The 21,682-nt window shown below is 41.7% G+C and overlaps 1 protein-coding gene across 1 annotated transcript in view; it reads right to left on the bottom strand.

Moving 5' to 3' along the window:
• Positions 1-21,682, bottom strand: part of ankle2 (ankyrin repeat and LEM domain containing 2) — a 58,908-nt gene that overhangs the window by 25,081 nt on the left and 12,145 nt on the right. Inside the window, exon 2 of the mRNA XM_041202968.1 lies at positions 4,707-5,204. Within this exon, the coding sequence (XP_041058902.1) occupies positions 4,707-5,193 (487 nt within the window). The 5' untranslated portion in view covers positions 5,194-5,204. The remainder of the gene's footprint in view (positions 1-4,706; positions 5,205-21,682) is intronic.

Here is a 21,682-nt window from a genome sequence, read left to right as displayed (position 1 = left end):
TCAGTGGATTAGGAAACACTGGTTAAAATATTGGTTTTTAGTATTATAGTGATAAGCTGCATTTGAATTTGCTACTGTTGTTTTAATGGAATTGGCCCCTTTATATTATCACTACACCATGATATCTCTCCATATAGGGAGACTACAAAAAACCCCTAATTAATCTGACTCTCAGTTAGACCCTGGTAAGGCAACAGTAAATCTCATAGAACAAATATAAAAATACCTGAAAAGGCACCTGGCAAAGCACACTCTGGACATTCGCATTCAAAGTGAGTTTCCTTCAGCTCTGGGTCCTTGCAGACAACCTTGAGGTTCACAGGCTGGAGGCTTTTCACACTTGTTGGAACTTAAAATGCTTCTACCTTACACACAATCGCCTTTCTCCTTTATACATATCTTTCCCTTTAGATGGGTCTAGGCTGCCATTCCTCCCTATCCTACTAGTACTGCTTTGTTTCTTATCAACCTACCACACATAAAAAACTTCACTTAACAAATGTACATGTACACACAGGAATCAATATGTAAACCATCTGGCTTAAGTGACTTAAAATGTATAAGCAGATTTAAAAACCCAAGATAAATAGCCAATAAATAGCAGATGATAAAGCAGAAATTTGTCACACTCATGGCCTATTTCCAAAATAATAACATGAGTATACAGTGCAATTTCATGTTTGTGTGGCCATATTCAATCTTCATGTTCAAGCATAGAAATCGTTTATACATAGCATGCTAAATCAGTGGTGGTATGATAGAGAAGAACCAGCAAACAGAAGGGAGCAACAGGAATCCATGATATTTGAAGCTTCTAGCTTAAACTGCACAAAACAATTATCCCTGGGGTTAAGAAATAACTCCATGGCAGTTTTGCTGATTCGGGAGCCAATTCAGGAGTAGAGCTCAGAATTTTAAGGCTAGCAAAAGGAAGTAGATTTTGGGACAAATCTGGCCATTAAACATAGGATACCACACTGACTTAACATCCAGTCACCTGAAATTTATACCTCTGATTACAAAAGGTCTCTAATTTTAGTAAAATAGAAAATGAAATTGACTTTATACTGAGGTGCTGAAGGCTTAGCTTGAAAAATCATATCCTGATATGCCAAAATTAGTCTGTGGTGCATTTCTGAAACAACATGCATCACTTCATCTCTCATTTCACTTTCAGAATAAATGCTTTGTGCTTAACATAAAGGCCACTGAAATTAATTTCACTTAGCATTCTTATGACTTTCAGAGGGCAGGGTGTTGGCTATGACACCGTCATGTTCTAGACATTTTAACAGAAGGGCAACTCCTGCCTTGCCTATCTTCCAGAGATTTGCACCCTTCCTGCCTCTAGCATCAAAAACTCAGAGTTTGTCGCCTGTTGGGAGTTGGGCTAGGGATTGCTCATGGTCGGTGTAGGATCCCTCCTTAGTCTAATCTGTTGCCTCAAGTGTAACAGCGAATGCGTTGATGACAATGGCATGCTGGTCCTCATTAAGATGTGCCGTGGGGGAGTCACTGAGGTGCCTGACAAGCTCATTTTCGGTGGCAAAGCCCAACCCATGGAGGCATCATTCCTCCTCTGGGAGGCCCTTCCAGAAGGTGTACCTGCCACCTTGTTCCTTCAGTTGGCATTCTCCTGCATGTCATGGCTCACTTAGACCAGCAATGTCAATGTCAAGACCGCAAGTTCCTGAGCTATGATGGCAGCATGGTACTCAGGTCTGTCACTATTGGGGTTGTCCGCAAGGGTCCTGACGTTCCAAGTCCCAAACTTCATTTTGACGAATGGAAGATGCCTGTGAGTGATTTTTTTTTTTTTGCTTAAAAACATTGGCTGGTCGTAGCAAGCTGACTACCACACAACCCCAGCAAAACGGGGCCTTGCTCCAACGACAAGGGGTTTCTGAGGCTATTGGAGGCCAGGATCTACTGTGAGAAATTAGCACAGTCTGTACATGGTCATACGCAGGTACGTGTGAGACCTGTGACCAGGAACAGGCTGAAGCTGAAAAACCAGTTGAACCAGTAGTCAGACACAAGCTCAGCAAGAGTGAAGTCTCTCAAACATTGAAGTGACGGGGAAGACTGACCCAAGATGCTTTAAATGTCGCAGGATATCAGCAAGACAGAGAAAGAATTTAGGTCTTAGTATAGTCCAAAAGAGAAAATATCTTCTTGATCCAAGAATTTGAAGCCATGCTTGAAAGATGAAGCAGATTAAGTTTTTCCCACAGGCTGCAGATCAGGAAAGAAGAAAAAAAACAAAACAGCAGATTCTGGACAGAATGAAGCTTTTTTCCCTCCCAATGTTCCAGTTCAGAAACACGGTCTAAATATCCAGGAATGTGAAACCAGATTTGAGAGAAAATCCGCCGCGGAGTTTTCCAGATTTTAACAGAGCTGACAAGGTAAGTTGGAGGATGGGCTTTGAACCATCAGACAGAGGCTGTTTAAACTAACTTGAAAAAACCATTCAACAGCTGAAGAACATGAGCAGGTAGAGTCCCTGCCATGGTGATCAGGATGACCAACTCTTGGGAATAAATTAAGGGACACTTCCTCATTCAAACTGGGAGAGGGTGGTGGCCGGGGAATCGTCAAACCTGTAATTGTGGGGGAGGGGGTTGGGTTCTGGTGAGCCTGTAATAGTGGGAGGAGAGAGGGGGTGCTGGGGAGCCTGTAAGAGCTGGTTCAGGTGGGAGGTTGTGCAGTGGCAATCCTGCAAGAGAACATGCGTAAAATTCGATGTTTGAGAATACAGGACAAACACGGTGCCAGAAGCAGGCAACCCATGACACTTGGCTAGCGCCTTAAATACAGGACAATCCTGGGAAATCTGGGACAGCTGGTCATCTAGGCAGTGATTCACTCCTGGCATCACGCTCCTCATCAAGGAACAAGAGCACATGGCAGGGGTCTCAGAGATCTTGAGATCATGACTATATTCAAGAAGGGAGACAAGTCGAATGGCGGTAACTAGAGACATCTCTCTGCTGGCTGCCAAAGGGATGGCAGTTGCGAGGATTGTCCTCAACCCACTCCTCCCAGCAGCCGAGGAACTCATTCCAGAGTCACAATGTAATCTACATCCATCAAGAGGCACCACAGGCATGATCTTCACTGCACAGCAAATTCAATAAAAGGTGCAAGGACCAACCACTGCCCTTTTTCCACTTCACAAAAAGCCTTTGACTCTGTCAACCGTCAAGGCTTAAGGAGCATCTTCCTCAAATTTTGCTGCCTTCATAAATTTTTCACCTCTGCCTACACCACAAATGACATGCAAACCATGATCCTCACCAATGAAACCACTACTAAACCTACCTCTAGCAAATTACCCACAGACATGGGCATAATCTACAGAACAGATGAGAAACTGCTCAACCTACACATCATTCAATCCAAAACCAGTCCTAACTTCAGTCATAGAGCTTTAGTATACAAATGACATTTGTGTGCGCTCACTCAGAAACGGAGTTCCAGGTCATTATCAGCTCCTTCTCTGAAGCGTTTGAGAAAATGGGCCATTCACTAAACACCCGTAAAACTAAGGTCCTCTTCCAACCAGCTCCTACAGCAAAACACTCTCCCCCCAATCCCCCCACTGTCGATCAATGGTGAGAGCCTGGAAAATGTGGACTATCTCCCGTGTCTTGGGAACATAGGTGAAAAAATTCATCATCCCCTCCAATGTGTCAGCTCAGCCTTCTGCCAATTGAGGAAAATAGCATTTGAGGACCTGAATCTCAAACCTGAGACCAAGGTCATGGTTTACCAGATGGCAGTGTTCCCTGTGCTCCTATATGCTTCAGAAGTTTAGACAACCCACAGCAGTCACCTCAAAGCACTGGAGAAGTGCCACCAGTGGGGCCTTTGACAGATCCTCTAAATCCATTGGCAAGAAAGGCAGCCCAACAGCAGTGTCCTCTCCCAAGCCAGCATGTCCAACATTGAGGCACTAATCACTCAAAACCAGCTCCGCTGGACAGGACATGCAGTTTATATGCCTGACATCAGACTCCCAAAGCAATTGCTCTACTTGGAACTCAGTCGCAACAGGGAAACCCAGGAGGACAGCGGAAATACTTAAGGGATGTCCTCAAAGCATCCCTGAAAAGGTCAAACATACTCGCTGACTTATCAGGGATCCTGACTTGAGACTGACCAACATGGAGAAGGTTCATTCAGGAAGGCATCGAACACACAGAGACTTCATCAGGAACATGCAGAGGCAAAGTCAAGGCATCAGAGGGAGTGTACAAACTTCCAAATAACCCATCTTTCCAACCCTTCAAGCACCACCTGCCCGACATGTGGCAGAGCCTGCAGATCACACATAGGTCTTTTCAGCCATTTCAGAACTCATAGAACCAGAGTGGAAGCAAGTCACCCTTGATCCTGAGGGACTGCCTAAGAAGAGATCAGAAGGCAGGCGTCTCTATCCCATTATTTACACTTGCATTTGAAACCAGCTCACAGAAGCATAGGAAATATATAAAAACCCACTACATTATCCAGCTCCTTCTTTCAGCTCTGCTCCATAATTGGGTGCTCCATAATCCTTCAGGAGATGGACTGTTGATCTTGAAGGGATTTTATGGCACTTCAAAGTTGACCTTTGAGGTTCCACTGAAACTATGATCAATAACACAATAGTTATTCTGATAAATTTATAGTTATGCCAGATGTAACCTTAAGAGACTCACCATTCCTAGACAATATGTCATCCCAGACTGGACAAACCCCATAATAAAGTGAAGAGGTGGTAGTTGATCCTCCTGTCATCTGCTCGGTACTGTACTGTAAATCACTCACATCTACATCTTTTGACAATGTTGTCTCATCTGGAGGGTTCAGTCCCACATCATATCCAAAATGCGCATCTCTGTTGGCACTGGCATCGCTCGACAGATGGGACCTGCCAAAACATGCAGCAGAGCTGCAGTCAGACACGTCCAAGAAGCGGCTACACAAAGCACTGTTGCCTTGAGGTTTTGCTGAATCATCAGTTAATTCAGGCAGCTTATCTGCTTCTCCCCCTCCCTGGTGCTGCAACAAAGCCTGGGCTAACTTCTTCTCAAAAATGAAGCGGGTTGTCGAAGTTATGGGTCCATAGTTCAATCCAGCATTGAGAATTTCTTGTCTGAGTTCAGTAGGAGTGAGTTGCTTCAGTCTCATCAAAATAGCTTCCATCCTGTCTTTACCTGTAGAAAAGAGGGAAAATAATCTATGAAGAAACACAGAATGTCTGTCATAATATTGCTCTTATAAACTGACAAAAAGTACACAATAATATCTTCAATCCTTCACATTTCTTTTTCTTTGGGTTTGAGTACAATTGTGTAACTTTTGATCCTTTGTAGTGATTTTCTTAACAAAAAAGCTCCAGGTAATATGCAATAGTATTTCAGTAATTTAGCTGCCATCCAAAATAGTAGAATCCAAGAGCTAGATTTGTAGCTTTTCTCATGGAAGTCGAATAAAATTAGATTGCCCTTTGTCCTCCCCATTTTCTGCCCATTTTACAAAAAAACCAGACCCTATTCAGCTCATAATTTAATGCAGCAGTTAAAAGAGAAGTAATTTGGTTACAAAAGCAAAATACCATGGATGCTGAAAAATTGAAATAAAATAGAAAATGCTGGAAATAACCAGGTCAGAAATCATCTGTGGAGAAAGAAGCAGAATTAATATATCAGGTCAATGATCTTTTATCAGGCCTGCTCAAATAAACAGAAATATTAAATGCCATTTTGTCATTAACATCTTTGACAGCATGACACAACACATCTCAGATTGTCTGCATCATTGTGACATAAACAGCAATAGGACACAACATTTAGTGAGACCCTTCTATTTAAGTGCACAATCTTCCGCACATGAATTCTGGGAAAAAAAACAAATGGAAAGACTTATAAAACTGAAAACAGTAAGTATCTTAGGATCCCTTTAATCTCCATTCTCAAAATGTATGCCATTTCATATCAAAATTCATTTCTTCATTCAAGTAGATTTCTTTCTGAATGAAAAACGCTTAGAAATTTCTGTATACAGTTGATATCCACTCAAAAAAAAACCTGAACACAGATCATGGACTAATACAGTTCGGAAGGCAGCCATTCAGCCCATTGTGACTGTGCCAGCTCTTTGGCAGAGCTTTCCAACTAGTCCCACTGCCCCGTGCTTTCCCAAAGTCATGCAAAATTTTCCTTCAAGTATCTACCCAATTCCATTTTGAGAGTTAGCAATGAATCTGCTTCCTCTATCCTTTCATTTGCAACCCCTGCAGTGTGGAGATTAAAAGGGGTTGAAAGTTCAGTGATTTTGGAAGCAACACACAAAGTAGAAAAGCTTTTCTGTTGCCTAGCAACAGTGATCCGTTGACGCAGGCATAGAAAAGGCTGGAATTGAGAGAGGATGTGTTCAGTTTGTGTGTCAAAGAAAGAAGACAGAGATTTGAAGCTCTCTAAGAGGACAAACCTTAAGGCTAGTAGGATAGTAGTTAACTGAATAATGGGACTCAGTAAAGTGATCAGTTTAGCAGAGGTGCAACTGGAAGACTAAGATTAGGGAACTAATTTGTTTGCTCTGCAGTTGAAGAATCAGTGAATTTAGAGTGCGATTTTTTGGGGTCTCAGGAAGAGATATGAATTGTCTGAGAAGCATCAAGTGAACACACAGGAATTCACTGGAAGAAAACTGTTTGCAACTATGTCAGTCCCAAGCGAGAAGCCTTTGCATCAAGCTAGTGGCAACTCTTCACTGGTTTGTGTGTCTGTGAAGATATTGCTGGGGTAAAGAAATAGTGGGAATTTGAATCATCTTTTTGTGTTTGTATTGAGATCTTGCCAACTTTTTTTGTCAGGTGTAATATAGTTCACTTTTCTTGTTTTAATAAATATTTTATTCTTTGCATTAAAAGTTCATCATGGCTGATGTGATAGTAACCTCAAATCTGCATTCCCACCTACCCTCAATAGCCTATCACCTCCTTGCTTACCAAAATTTATCCACCTCAGCCTTAAAAATATTCAAAGACCCTGCTTCCAATGCCTTTTCAGGAAGAGAACGACTCACCACCTTCAGAGAAAAAATTTTCGCCTCAACTCAGTTTTAAATAGGCGACCCCTTACTTTTAAACAGTGACCCCTGGTTCTAGATTCTCCTACAAGAGGAAACATCCTCTCCACATCCATCCAGTCAAGACCCCTCAGGACCTTATCTTACTCTTCTAAATTCCAGCGGACACAAGCCTAACCTGTTCAACCTTTCCTCATAAGACAATCTACCCACTCCAGGTATTAGTCTGGTAACCTTCTCTGAACTGCTTCCAAAACATTTACATCCTTCCTCAAATATGGTGACCAATACTGTACACAGCATTCTAGATGTGTCACACTAGCGCTTTGTAGAAGTGAAGCATAACCTCCATACTTTTGTATTCAATTCCCCTCGCAATAAATGATAACATTCTATTAGCTTTACTAATTACTTGTTGAACCTGTATACTAACCTTTTGCAATTATTACACTAAGATACCCAGATCCCTCTGCACCTCAGAGCTCTGCAATCTCAAAAAATTAGATAATATGCTTCTCTTTTATTCTTTGTGCCAAAATAGACAATTTCACATTTTCCCCACATACTCGATTTGCCAGGTCTTTGCCCACTCACAACCTATCTGTATCTTTTGTAACCTCATGTCCTCTTCACAACTTACTTTCCCACCTATCTTTATTTCATCGGCAGATTTGGCAACCATCCCATCCATCCTTTCATTCAAGTCATTTATATAAATTGTAAACAGTTGAGGTTCCAGCATTGATCCCAGTGGGACACCAATCGTTACATCTTGCCAACCTGAAAAAGACCCATTTATGCCTACTCTCTGCTTCCTGTTAGCCAGCCAATGTTCTATCCATACCAATATGTTACCCCCTATACCATGAACTTTTATTTTATGCAATAACCTCTGATGTGGTACTTTATTGAATGCCTCTGGAAATCTAAGTACAGTACATCCACAGGTTCCCCTTTATCCACCGCACATGTGACTCCTTCAACGAACTTTAATAAGTTGGTTAACCACGATTTCTCTTTCATAAAACCAAGTTGATTCTGTCTGATTACCTTGAGCTTATCCAAGTGCCCTATCACTGCTTTAGTAATAGCTTCTAACATTTTGCCTATGACAGAAGTTAAGTTAAATGTAGCTTTCTGTCTCCCTCCCTTTTTGAATAGTGAAGTTACATTTACAATGTTCCAATCTAATGGGATCTTTCCTGATTCCAGTGAGTTTTGGAAAATTAAAACCAATGGATCGACTATCTCACTAGCCACTTCTTTTGAGACCCTAGGATCCACCAGGTCCTGGGCACTTGTCAGCCTGCAGCTCCAACAATTTACTCAGTACCACTTCTCTGTTGATTGTAATTTTCCTGAATTCCTCCCTCTCTTGCAATTCCTGATTTATAGCTGCTTCTGGGATGTTACTTGTATCCTCTATAGTGAAGATTGATGCAAAATACCTGTTCATCTGCCATCTCCTTGTTTTCCATAATCAATTCTGCAGACACACTTTCTTCAGGACCAACGCTCACTTTGTTAACTCATTTTTAAAAAAAAATTTATAGAAAATCTTACTATCTGTTATTATATTTCTAGCTAGCTTTCACTCGTACTCTTTATTTTTTTCCCCCTCATTAATATTTTAGTCATCCTTTGCTTTTCCTTATATTCTGTCCAATCTTCTGACCTTCCACCTGTCTTTGCACAATTATATGCTTTATTTAGTTAACCACGGATGTTGTGTCCATCCCTTGAACTTTTTCTTACTTGTTCAAATTTATCTATTCTGTGTATTCTGAAATATACCCTTAAATGTTTGTCACTGCATCTCTATTCACCTAGCCTTTAACCTAATTTGACTAATCTGACTTTAATCTGACTTGTCCAGTATTAACAGCAGCTGGGATTGTAATATCTATGTCTTCTGGTTACCATCCCCCACCACCACAAACCCCCCCACCCAGAGTTTCTCCTTATTTATTCTAAATCAATCATTTTGAACACCTCTTAATCAGATCTCCTCTTAACCTTTTCAGGTGTGAGGAGAACAAGCCCAGTTCCTCCAGTATCCTCAGTCTTTCATTCCCTAGGACCATTTGAATAAACCTCTTCTGCAACTTCTCCAAGGCCTTGACATCCTTCTCAAGTGTGCTCCCCAGAATTTAATGCAATACTCCAACTGAGGCCCTAACCGGTGTTTTATAAAAGGTGTAGCTTTTGTACTCTATGCCTCTATTAATAAAGCCAAAGATCCCATGTGCTTTTAAACAGCTTTTTTCTTCAGAAAGTGATTCTGAAGAATGAATAATGAATACTGTGCATCATAAATCAGCTGTCTTCAAGGATCCTTTTCCACAATAAATGTGAAAGCATTAATTACTGTGAACCAAATGTTCATCTCACAAGGTCATAAACTGCCTCCAAACATGGAATATCTGATATAGTTTTTACCCACCCACAAGTAAAATCTTTCTTTTTAAATTGCTATTCCAAAACAAAAATTGCCACCTACAATGGACCCTTTCTCTTAGTGTCATGAATATGATCTTCACTTAAATCAAATGTTTTCCCTTTTGTGCAGTAAAATACAATTGATTATTTTTGTATTGCCATAAATATAGTCTGTAACATGTAAATTTGGGTCCAATGAGTAATCTCCAACACAAATCGCTTCTCACTTTACAACTGATCTGCAATTTAACTTTTGCTTCATCTATACTCTTGGCACAATTTCAGGGGTGGGGCAGGGGGGTGAATAGAAATTGCCAGTCAATAGAATAAGTAATGAACTCAGTTTCTGTTTTGTCCAACCCACCATGAGATCATTCTCAACATAACTACCATCTTATTAATTTTTTTTTACCATATCCTTCATTTTTTTTTACATTAGGCACTCTGATCGCTAAAGCTAGAATTCATTTTCAAATGTTATACTTCTGTCTAAACATGACTTGGCTTATCAAAGGCATATTTTACCTCACATCTGCTTGCTCCAACAAATCTTCAACTTCTGCTGATTGTTCCAAACTGCAACTGTGCAATAACCCATAACCTTTGTATCGACAAGGTAAAATCAGGTAGAATCAAAGTTATATGATCCATGCCATTAATAAGAACATTCACAGGCTGCTTTGTGCAATGCTTATTCTGTCAGATACAAATGAGAAGGTTGGGCAAATTCACTTGTCTTATTTTTATCATTTAAGGGGGAAGAGGGCACATAACATTTTCTTGAGAAAGTGACAGATAAATATACTGATTTCTATCAACTACATCATCATTACACATCAGTGGAAGTGGTTTGCGGCATATCAACAAGGCTACAATTTAAATAAAACTACTTTTGCCAATCGACATAAAGAGTCAGTTTAATTCTGATTATAATGTTCTTCCTTATTGCGACTATTATAGCAAGGACACTGGGTTGACTAGCAGTAGATTACAGGGCAGCAATTCAAATTATGAGGGTTCAGGTGACAAAGTAAGCTGCAGCAGCAAAGTTCCAGCAGTCAGTCAACTGAACCCTGAGACTGAAAAACTGCCTGCAATTCTCTGATAGTCATGAAGGGCGGTGGACAATTAAGCAACTCTGGATGAGGAGGCTCCCTAATTATCCACACCCTCAATGGTGGGTAAGCCCAGCACATCAGTGCATAGATAAGGCTGAAGTATTTGCAACAATATTCAGCAATAAGTGCTGAGTGGATGATCTATCTCGGCCTCCTACAGAGGGTCCCCAGCATCACAGATGCCAGTCTTCAGCCAATTTAATTCACTCCACATGATTATCAAGAAATGGCTGAAGGCACTGGAAACTGCAAAGGCTATGGGCCTTGACAATACTCTGGCAATGGTACTGAAGATTGCACTCCAGAACTTGCTGCAATCCTAGCCAAGCTGTTCCAGTACAGCTACAACACTGGCGTCTAACCGGCAATTTGGAAAATTTCCCAGTTATGTCCTGTATACAAAAAGCAGGACAAATCCAATGACCGTACCATCAGTCTACTCTCAATCATCAGTAAAGTAATGGAAGGGGTCATCAACAGTGCTATCAAGCAGCACTTGCTTAGCAATAATCTGCTCAGTGACGCTCAGTTTGGATTCTGCCAGGATCACCCAGCTCCTGACCACATTATAGCTTTGGTTTAAACATGGACAAAAGGGCTGAGCTCCAGAGATGAGGTGAGAGTAACTGCCCTTGACATCAAGGCAGAATTTGACCAAAGTGTGGCATCAAGGAGTTCTAGAAAACTGGAATCAATGGGAATCAGGGGGAAAACTCTCTGCTGGTTGGGACTCATGCCTAGCACAAAGGAAGACGGTTGTGGTTGTTAGAGGTCAATCACCTCAATCCCAGGACATCACTGCAGGAGTTCCTCGGGGTAATACCCAGGCCCAACCACCTTCAGCTGTTTCATCAGTGACCACCCTTGCATCATTAGGTCAGCAACTGAACACACTCATCATGCTTTACACCTTCCAAAAAAAGCTATACTTAACAGGAGGGAACATAAGGAAGAGCAAGAAATGGGGATGTTTGCTTTGCTGATGATTGCATAATGTTCAGCACCATTCGCAACTCCTCAAACATAGAAGCGGTCATGTCCAAATGCAGCAATATCCAGGTTTGGGCTGACAAGTTGCAAGTAACATTTATGTCACACAAGTGCCAGGCAATGACCATCTCCAACAAGAGCGAACCTAACCACCACCCTTTGACATTCAATGGCATTACCATCACTGAATCCCCCACTATCACCATCCTAGAGGTCACCATTGATCAGAAACTGAACTGGACTAGCTACTTAAATACTGTGGCTTCAAGAACAGGTCAGAGGCTAGGAATCCTCCAGCGAGTAACTCACCTCTTGACTCCCCAAAGGCTGTCCACCATCGACAGGACACAGGTTTGGAGTGTGATGGAATACTCTCTAGCTGCCTAGATGAGTGCAGCTCCAACAGCACTCAAAAAGCTTCACAACAGCCCACTTGATTGGCACCCCATCCACAAACTTTCACTTCCTCCACCACTTACACACAGTGGCAGCAGTGTATACTATCTACAAGATGCACTGCATGGACTCACCAAGGCTCCTTAGACAGCACCTTCCAAGCCTATGACCACTACCATCTAGAAGGACAAGGGCAGCAGGTGCATGGGAACACCACCATCTGGAAGTTCCCCTCCAAGTCACTCACCACCCTGACTTGGGAATATATCATTCCTTCACTGTCACTGGATCAAAATCCTGGATCGCCCTTCCTAACAGCACTGTGTACCTACACCACATGGACTGCAGCTGTTCAAGAAGGCAGCTCACCACCACCTTCTCAAGGGCAATTAGGAATGGGCAATAAATGATGGCCCAGCCAGTGACGCCCTGATCCCATGAATGAATATTTTAAAAATCTAGTAGTTATATACGTGCTTTCTTCAAAAATAAATCAGCTTCTCCTTTTAACTTTGCAAGTCAGTCCATGACTATCATTTGCATTACTTTATTACAGTACAGAGCTCGCTATCCACCATAAAATTGTACAAGATTTTGGCATTTAAAAAAAAAGGTACTGCTTTATATGCTGTATATGCCAGACAAGACAATTTTGCTGAAATGCTCCATCGTCTGCCTGCTTCCTGTAGCTCCCATACTGTGGACACAGCTTCCTTATAGAGTTAACTAAGAACACAATGCTACAAATTTTCCATGAAACAAAGCCAGTAGAAAAAAAAAACAGATGGGGTGGGATGTGGATCAGTCTCTTATTAATCTGAAATTGAAGACTAACAAAGTTTTAATTCCCTCTCCAGATTCTCTCACATTATGCACAGTTGTAAAGACAAAGGATTTAGTCTTACACTTTTAGATCTGTCCCATTTTGAAATCTGGTGCAATGATTGAATGGCAGTTTAAGGTAGGTTGGAAAGCCATTCTCCCTGGATAGTTGGTGCAGGCTGCAGTACTAAGTCACACAGATCCTATATTAGATTCCTGGTCAGTGCTCAGTTAAGGGCTATTAAAGGTAATAATTAGGCTGCAATTGTGTGCGCGTGCGCATGTGTGTTTCATTGGACTCTGCTTTGGCACCCTCCTTAACAAATAACTTGGCAACATTCTTTGCTACTCAGATGACATACTGGAATGTTGCCAGCACCGCTGGGGAGAAAGGAAGGAAATATAAAACTCCAAACTTAAATTATTTTATTTGCACAATATTTCCAGCCACACTACCAGTCACATTTACAAGACAAAATTTAAAAATTATTCTGGAAGAACATTTGATTTTTTGCTGTTTGTCAGTAATTCTCCAAATATTTTGGCAATTCAATTCCAACTTTTCAATCATATTCAATGCTTGAACAGCACAGTACGTCACCCTCAAACCATTCAGGCTCTGAATGATTCAAAACACAGGGCTCCAAAAGTTGCGCAAGCATTAAACCCTGTCTTTTCCTTGCCAAGAATTGCTATAATAAATGGACTTTTTAAAAAAAATTGTGGTCATAAAGGAATGCACTGGCATAGTACCTTTCATGACTTCAGGATGGCCCCAAAACTCTTTTACAGCCATGGCTTGTCATCTGCAGCTGAACACACTCATCATGCCTTACACTTTCCAAAAAAAGCAATACCTAACAGGAGGGAACAAACCCCAAAAGGAGGGGGCGGCCCAGAAAGAGACATCTTATTTCAAGGACTCCACCCCTTTTGAGCAGCTAGCCCTCGGCATTCAAGGCCAGAGACCAAGCAATTACCAGCCCAGGTTCATAACCCAATGATTCTGTTTACAAGCTATATTCTACTATCCCCCCTGTAACAATCCCACTGATATTACCACTGGACAAGTCAGACCAGAGGGAAACCTGGCTTAATAGGTCCTAACTTTTACTTTTTTTAGAAACCGTGGCAGTGGGTTACTGAACAAATTCATAGAAGTCTGCTGATGAGCTTTTAACAAAAAGAATAAAACATTCCTTTAGCAAGAAAAATTAAATATATTATACCAGACAAAAAGGTTAGAAAGATCTCAGTACCAACACAAGAAAATGATTGAAAGATTCACAATTCCTTCACCCAAGCTATACCTTTACAGGCTCATGTAAATTCGGAAAGGTAAAAACAATTTACCGTGTCTATCTTATACTCTGATGTTCAGGATAAGTATGTGGTACATACGAACCAGATGGCGAACTGTGGTCAAACACAGCACACTCTAAAGTGAATAACAGATGCGACCAAAGCAGATTCTATAGATTTCTCAACAACCCACCCAGACACTTGTTGCACTATGAGCCAACAGGTTTTACTGAAACTCTATCTTTCTCCTAAAGGTTTTCAATCTCCACGCTCAAAGAACTTGCCTGGGAATTCTCTCAAAAATTCACCCCCACTTGGACAGCTTCAACAAGAATCCACCTCTAGGATTTCAATCTCACCTTCTCAGATTCCTTTCCACTGGATCGTCACATACACTCATGAGTCACCTTCCAAGAACAATATCAGGTCTTCAGCTGTATCAAGCAGAACACCACTGCTCCAAAAGGGTATACCTTTGCATTTACAGAGTTTCCAACCTTCGGCTACCCTCTCCGATCTTCAGGCTTCTCTTGGGCCCATTTTGCTTCAAGTTTGCTCCCCACAGCTTTCTCTCTTTAATTCGGAGCCTGTTGCTCTGCTCCTTTTTCTCAACTTTACTTAACAGGATATGTTTCTGATCTCTGTCCTTGACCCTTACTTGAGGCCTTCTCCAGAGACTTGTTTCTGCCCACTCTCTGGTTTGGGATCTTCATTTGGGACCTTCTCCCGGTTTTCCTCTCTGTGTCCTGCTCCCTTCTCTGCAATGGCACTCCTCTTCAGGTCAACTGACCTGCAGTTTCACACCATTTCACTTTTCTTCTGCGCATGGGCACAGGGCAGAGCTGGTTCCCAGCCTGAAGAAAGTAAAAGAAACAAACAGCACATGTGCAGCCATTCTCTGGCCGGACATGCACAGGAAGCCTGAGGCCCGCTGGGAACTGTAGTTCCCAAATTCCTGATTTAAACTTAAGGTAAGTTTTTTTTCTCCCTTTTTTATTTCATCACGTCACTAATGCTTTCAAAACCTGATGCACCATGCCTTTGTGCTTGTTCCTGCCAGCTCAGGATCACCATTAACTCACTTCTCTTTTGTAATATTTTCATTTTTATATGTCATAAAGGTATAATGGTGTTTATAATGTTATTGGAAATTATTTTAAAATGGAGTTCTAGTGGTATCTGTGTCTGTGTGTGTCTTTTAATTGGATTGAAGCCAACTGGTCTAGAAGCTTTGATGTGTAGAAGTAGACTTGAAATGTTAATTAGGTAAAAATAGGGAAGTTAGAAGGTGAAGTGTAAGTGCATTTTAAATAATCTATTCAAAAAGAATGGGTTAAATATTACACCTAGCCAGAAGAAACCAATGTGTTTATTTTTTTAAATTTACCAATAAAATTGGTGCTATGAAAGGGATTTATTGTCAGAAGAGGTAAAGTTTCAAAAAACCTTGTGATACAATGACAATTTGCATTCAAAGAGGAGCATATGTATAAAGCAAGAGAAGGCTGTTGGTAAAAGGAGAGGGATTCTAACATTAAAGCCTCCAGCCTGTAAGCCTCAAGCTGCTATCTGCAAGAGCCCAGAACTGAAAGAAACCCATTTAGATTGCGACTGTCCAGAGTGTGCTTTGCCAGGGGTCTGTTTGAATCTGTGTGTTGCCAATTTACTGTTGCCTTAAAGGAGATGTAACTGAGAATCAGATTAATTAGGGGATTTTTTAAAAGTTATTATAGTAGTAATTTGTAGACATATGTATGTGCTTACAATCTTTTAATTAATAAATGTTTAATTTAGTTTTATAAAAACCTCTCAAGACTCGGCGATCTTACTATAACTAAATTCAAAGCCTGCACCTCGAAACATACAAATTGCAAAAATTGGTTATGACAGTTGTTTCAAGTTTCCCTCTGGGATTTGAACAGCTCAGCATTTACTATCAGCTGTGTCATAATATATATCTTAGCTGAAATTTGAAAAGCATCTGCAAAGGACTCCCAGGACTCCCCAGTCACACAGATGCTCACAAAGCCTCAGTAGTGCACCCTGCCACTGCATTTAAACTATTTAGCCAACAGCAATGGGGCATCAACCTCAGAAGATTTAGATATTCAGCAGGAAGGCAGTGTGGGGAGTGAGGCACAGAATATAAAAGGGCAAAAGCAGCAACAGGGAGAAGTGACGCTGGAAACCATATACCAAGGAGGAAGATTAACCAACTCCCCAGCTGATGAGACATTCAGCTATTATTCTCAATAGCCCATTTTAAAAAAAAATACGCTTTCTTAGCACAAATGACTGATGGTGTCACTGCAGGATTATCCAGAAGTATCTGACATATGGCAGCAAGTGTAAAGCTGCAAGCGATTGAAGCTGATTTATAGAATGCAGAATATGTATCGTAGGAATTGCACTTGGAGTTAACAATTCCAGAGCCATCTGCAGCACAGCTTCTCAGACAGCTGCCAAATAGGCCTCAATGTCACCAACTCACTTTGCTAAGCTTATCTGCTATGCTACCCAATGAAAAATTTGTTTGAAACAGGCTTCCAAATCCCACTGCCACCATAGGGTCCACTCGCCACAGATCAATGAGTGCAGTGACAAGTCGGAACTGGCAACTGTACAAGCTGCTCTCTCAATGAATGGCAGCACTACTTTACCAATTCCCACTCATACAGAACCAAAAGGAAGAGACGCTGGGCTCAGCCAACTCCACATCAGGAGATCACCAGGGGCTCATGCTTCAAGCCATCAAGTGCCAACCTGTTTCTAGGAATATGTCCCTGAAACAAGCTGCAACCGTTCTCCCAGTAACCTGTTATAATATTCTTGGCCTCGTTATGCTAACACAGAATATGTACAGACTCTGAGTTAAGTAAAACATTAACTTTCTTGGAACATCACATACTGTGACTTCCTTGCCATGGGGTCTACGAGAAAGCAAGATCATGAGACACTGCATCACTTCCTGTGATGATGTATACTGTGCCTCATCAGCGTATCACAAGCTACAGACACTGCGACACATCAGGGAGGGGCAGAGTTACCTGGGCACTGTGTTTCAGGAGACAGTCACACTCCTTAGATAATTACATCAAATATGGACTGTGGTCACTGACAGGAGGGTGTGACTGCGAGTGAGGCAGGTATGGGAATCCAGAACTTAGCTTTGGAGGAGCCTCAGCCAGTGCTCTTGTCCAATAGGTATGAGGTTCTTGATCCCGGTGTGAACGAGGACACAGACTGCAGGAAGGATGAGCAAACTGACCAGAGTGCCATGATACAGAACATCATTCATGTGGGGGGAGAAAAGAGAAATGTAGTAGTAATAGAGGATAGCATAGTCAGGGAAATAGATACAGTTCTCTGCAGCAAAGACAGAGTCCTGAAGGCTGTGTTGCCTACCTGGTGTCGAGTTAAAGGACATTTCTTCTGAGCTGGAGAGGAACTTAGAGTGGGAGGGGAAGGATCCAGTTGTCGTGGTCCACGCCGGTACCAATGACATAGGTAGGACTAAGAAAGAGGTTTTTCTTAGGGACTACAAGCAGCTTGGGGCTAAATTACAAAGCAGAACCACAAAGGTAATAATCTCCGGATTACTACCCGAGCCACGTGCAAATTGGCATAGGGTAAATAAGATTAGAGAGGTAAATGCATCACTCAAAGATTGGTGTGGGAGAAATGGGTTCTGATTCATGGCACTAGTACTGGGGAAGGAGAGAGCTATTCAGTTGGAATGGGCTTCATTTGAACCATGCTGGGACCTGTGTCCTGGCGAATATTATAGCTAGGGTTGTAGATAGGACTTTAAACTAATTAGTGGGAGGGAGGGTTCAACTGAAGGGAAGTTTAAAAAATCAAAAAGAAACGAGAGCACAGAGGTGCAGGGTAGTGAAGAGGCGGACAATAATCAAAAGGTGACAGCAAAGGGCAGAAAATATAAGCAGAAAAGTGCGGCAGAAATTAGAACCAGAATGACTAATAATGGTAAAAAGTCAAAGCTTAAGGCTCTTTATCTGAATGCACGCATTTGTAACAAAATAGATGAGTTAGCAGCACAAATAGAAATAATTGAATATGACTTGATTGCTATTATAGAGACGTGGTTGCAGGGTGACCAAGACTGGGAACTCAATATTCAAGAGTATTCAACATTCCAGAAAAATACGCAAGAAGGAAAAAGAAGGCAGGGTGGCTTTGTTTATAAAGGAAGGTATCAGTGCGGTGGTGAGTAGTGATATAGGCACAACAGATCGAGATATGAATCAGTTTGGGTGGAAATAAGGAATTGCAAGGGGAAGAAGAAGTCATGGGTAAGAATCATCTATAGGCCCCCAAAGAGTTGCTTCACTGTAGGGCAAAGTATAAATTGGGAAATAATGGAGGCATGTAAGAAGGGCACTACAATTGTCATGGGTGATTTTAATCTGCATATTGACAGGACAAATCAGATCGGCAGGGATAACATAGAAGACGAATTTGTAGAGTGTATCAGGGATTGTTTTTTAGAGCAATATTTTGTAGAACCTACCCAGAAACAGGCTATTTTAGATCTAGTAATGTGTAATGAGGTGGGATTAATATGAGATATCGTAGTTAAGGATCCTCTAGTGGGTAGCGATCACAACATGGTAGAATTTTAAATTCAGTTTCAGGGCAAGCAACTCAGGTCTCAAACCAGTGCCCTCAACTTAAATAAGGGCAACTATAAAGGTATGAAGAAAGAGTTGTCTAAAGCAGGCTGGGAAAATAGACTAAGGGGAAGATCAGCGGATGTGCAGTGGCAGACATTTAAGCAAACAGTTCATAATGCTCAGCAAAAATTTATCCCGGTCAAAAAGAAGGACTCGGTGAGAAGGATGAAACATCCATGATTAACAAAGGTGTTCAAGGAGAGAATCCAATCAAAAACTAAGGCATACAAAGCGGCGAAAACTAGTGGTAGGCCAGAGGATTGGAATTGATTTTAGGAATCAGCAGCAGATGACTAAAAAGCTAATAAAGAGGGAGAAAATTGATTATGAAAGTAAATTGGCAAGAAATATAAAAACAAACAAGAGCTTCCACAGTATTTAAAAAGAGTGGCTAAAGTGAGCATGGGACCCTTGAGGGATGAGACTGGAGAATTGATAATGGGAAACAGGGGAATGGCAGATAATTTAAACCAATATTTTGCATCGGTTTTCACGGTGGATGACAATATAAACATCCCAAAGATATCAGTAAGCAAGGAGCTAATGGGAGGAAAGACCTTGTAGCAGTCTCTATCACAAGGGACAAAGTATTTGACAAACTAATGGAACTACAGGCAGACAAGTCACCAGGACCTTATGGCCTGTATCCAAGAGTTTTGAAGGAAGTGGCTGCAGATGTAGTGGAGACATTGGTCGAAATATTCCAGAGTTCACTGGATTCCGGGAGAGTTCCAACCAATTAGAAAACCGCTAATGTGATGCCCCTGTTTAAGAAGGGAGGGAGACAAAAAGCAGGAAACTATAGGCCAGTCAGCCTAACATCTGTCATTGGGAAAATGCTAGAGTCCATTATTAAGGAAGAAATAACGGGGCATTTAGAAAAGCTTAACGCAATTAAACAGCATCAACATGGTTTAGGACTTTAAACTAGAAAGTGGGGAGGGGGGAAGGGAAGGGTAAAACTCCAAGAAGTATGACTAATGGGAAACAAAGCAGCAGGTTAGCGTGTTGAGGGCGGGGGGGGATTCAACTTCATGGAAAATTATGAAAAAACTGAAAAGAAAGGAGAGCCCAGGAGAGGCTACTAAAGTCTCCAGAACACAAAATAGGACAGTGTGTTTGGAAAGGGCTAGAAACCTAACTTCAAGCACATCAGATAAAGGGACGACAATGAGAAGGGGGACGGGGAATACAGGACCGAAGGTGTTGTATCTAAATGCACGCGGTATACGAAATAAGGTAAATGAGCTTGTGGCGCAGGTTGCAATTGGCAGGTATGATGTGGTGGGCATCACGGAGACATGGCTGCAAGGGGATCAGGACTGGGAGCTAAATATCCAAAGATATACATCCTATCGAAAGATAGGCAGGTTGGCAGAGGGGGTGAGGTTGCTTTGTTAATATGAAATTAAATCGATAGCAAGAAACGATGTAGGGTTAGATGATGTAGAATCTGTGTGGCTAGAGTTGAGGAACCGCAAAGGTAAAAAAAACCATAATGGGAGTTATGTACAGGCCTCCGAACTGTAGTCAGGATGTGGGGCACAAGATACACCAGGAGATAGAAAAAGCATGTAAGAAAGGCAAGGTTACAGTGATCATGGGGGATTTCAAGATGCAGGTAGACTGGGAAAATCAGGTTGGTAGAGGATCCCAAGAAAAGCAATTTGTGGAATGTCTACAAGATGGCTTTTTGGAGCAGCTTGTGGTGAAGCCCACTAGGGAACAGGCAATTCTAGATTGTGATGTGTAATGAGGCAGATTTTATAAGGGAGCTTAAGGTGAAGGAACCCTTAGGAGGAAGTGACTATAATATGATAGAATTTACCATGCAATTTGAGAGGAAAAAGCTGGAATCAGATGTAACGGTATTACAGTTGAATAAAGGCAACTACAGAGGCATGAAGGAGGAGCTGGCCAGAATTGACTGGGAGATGAGCCTAGCAGGAAAGACAGTGGAACAGCAATAGCAGGACTTTCTGGGAGTAATTTGGGAGACACAGCAAAAATTCATCCCTAGGAAGAAGCAGCATACTAGAGTGAGAACGAGGCAACCATGGCTGACAAGGGAAGTCAGGGACAGCATAAAAGCTGAAGAGGACGCATACAATGCGGCGAAGAGCAATGGGAAGCCAGGGGATTGGAAAGCCTACAAAGACCAACTGAGGACAACTAAAAAAGAATTAAGGAGGGAGATTAAATATGAGGGTAAACTAGCCAGTAATATAAAAGAAGATTGCAAGAGTTTTTTTTAGATATATAAAGGGTAAGAAGAGAGGCAAAAGTAGACATTGGGCCGCTAGAAAATGACACTGGAGAAGTAGTAGTGGGGAACAAAGAAATGGCGGAGAAACTGAATAAATACACAAGTAACATCCCCAAAGTTCAAGAGAGTCGGGGGGGCAGAGGTGAGTATGGTGGCCATTACCAAGGAGAAAGTGCTAGGAAAACTGAAAGGTCTGAAGGTGGATAAATCACCTGGACCAGATGGATTACACCCCAGAGTTCTAAAGGAGATAGCTGAAGAGATAGTGGAGGCGTTAGTGGTGATCTCTCAGGAATCACTCGAGTCAGGGAGGGTCCCAGAGGACTGGAAAATCGCTAATGTAACCCCCCCATTTAAAAAGGGAGTGAGGCAAAAGATGGGAAATTACAGGCCGTTTAGCCTGAGCTCGGTCATTGGTAAGTGTTTAGAGTCCATTATTAAGGACGAGATTTCAGAATACTTGGAAGTGCATGGTAAAATAGGGCAAAGTCAGCATGGTTTCATCAAGGGGAATGCCTAACAAATCTGTTAGAATTCTTTGAGGAAGTAATGAGCAGGTTAGACAAAGGAGAGCC

This window comes from Carcharodon carcharias, chromosome 13 (genome assembly GCF_017639515.1).
Source record: "Carcharodon carcharias isolate sCarCar2 chromosome 13, sCarCar2.pri, whole genome shotgun sequence".
Taxonomy (NCBI): domain Eukaryota; kingdom Metazoa; phylum Chordata; class Chondrichthyes; order Lamniformes; family Lamnidae; genus Carcharodon; species Carcharodon carcharias.
The sequence above is the reverse complement of the archived record's forward strand: the minus strand, read 5'-3'. Positions and strand labels throughout refer to the sequence as shown.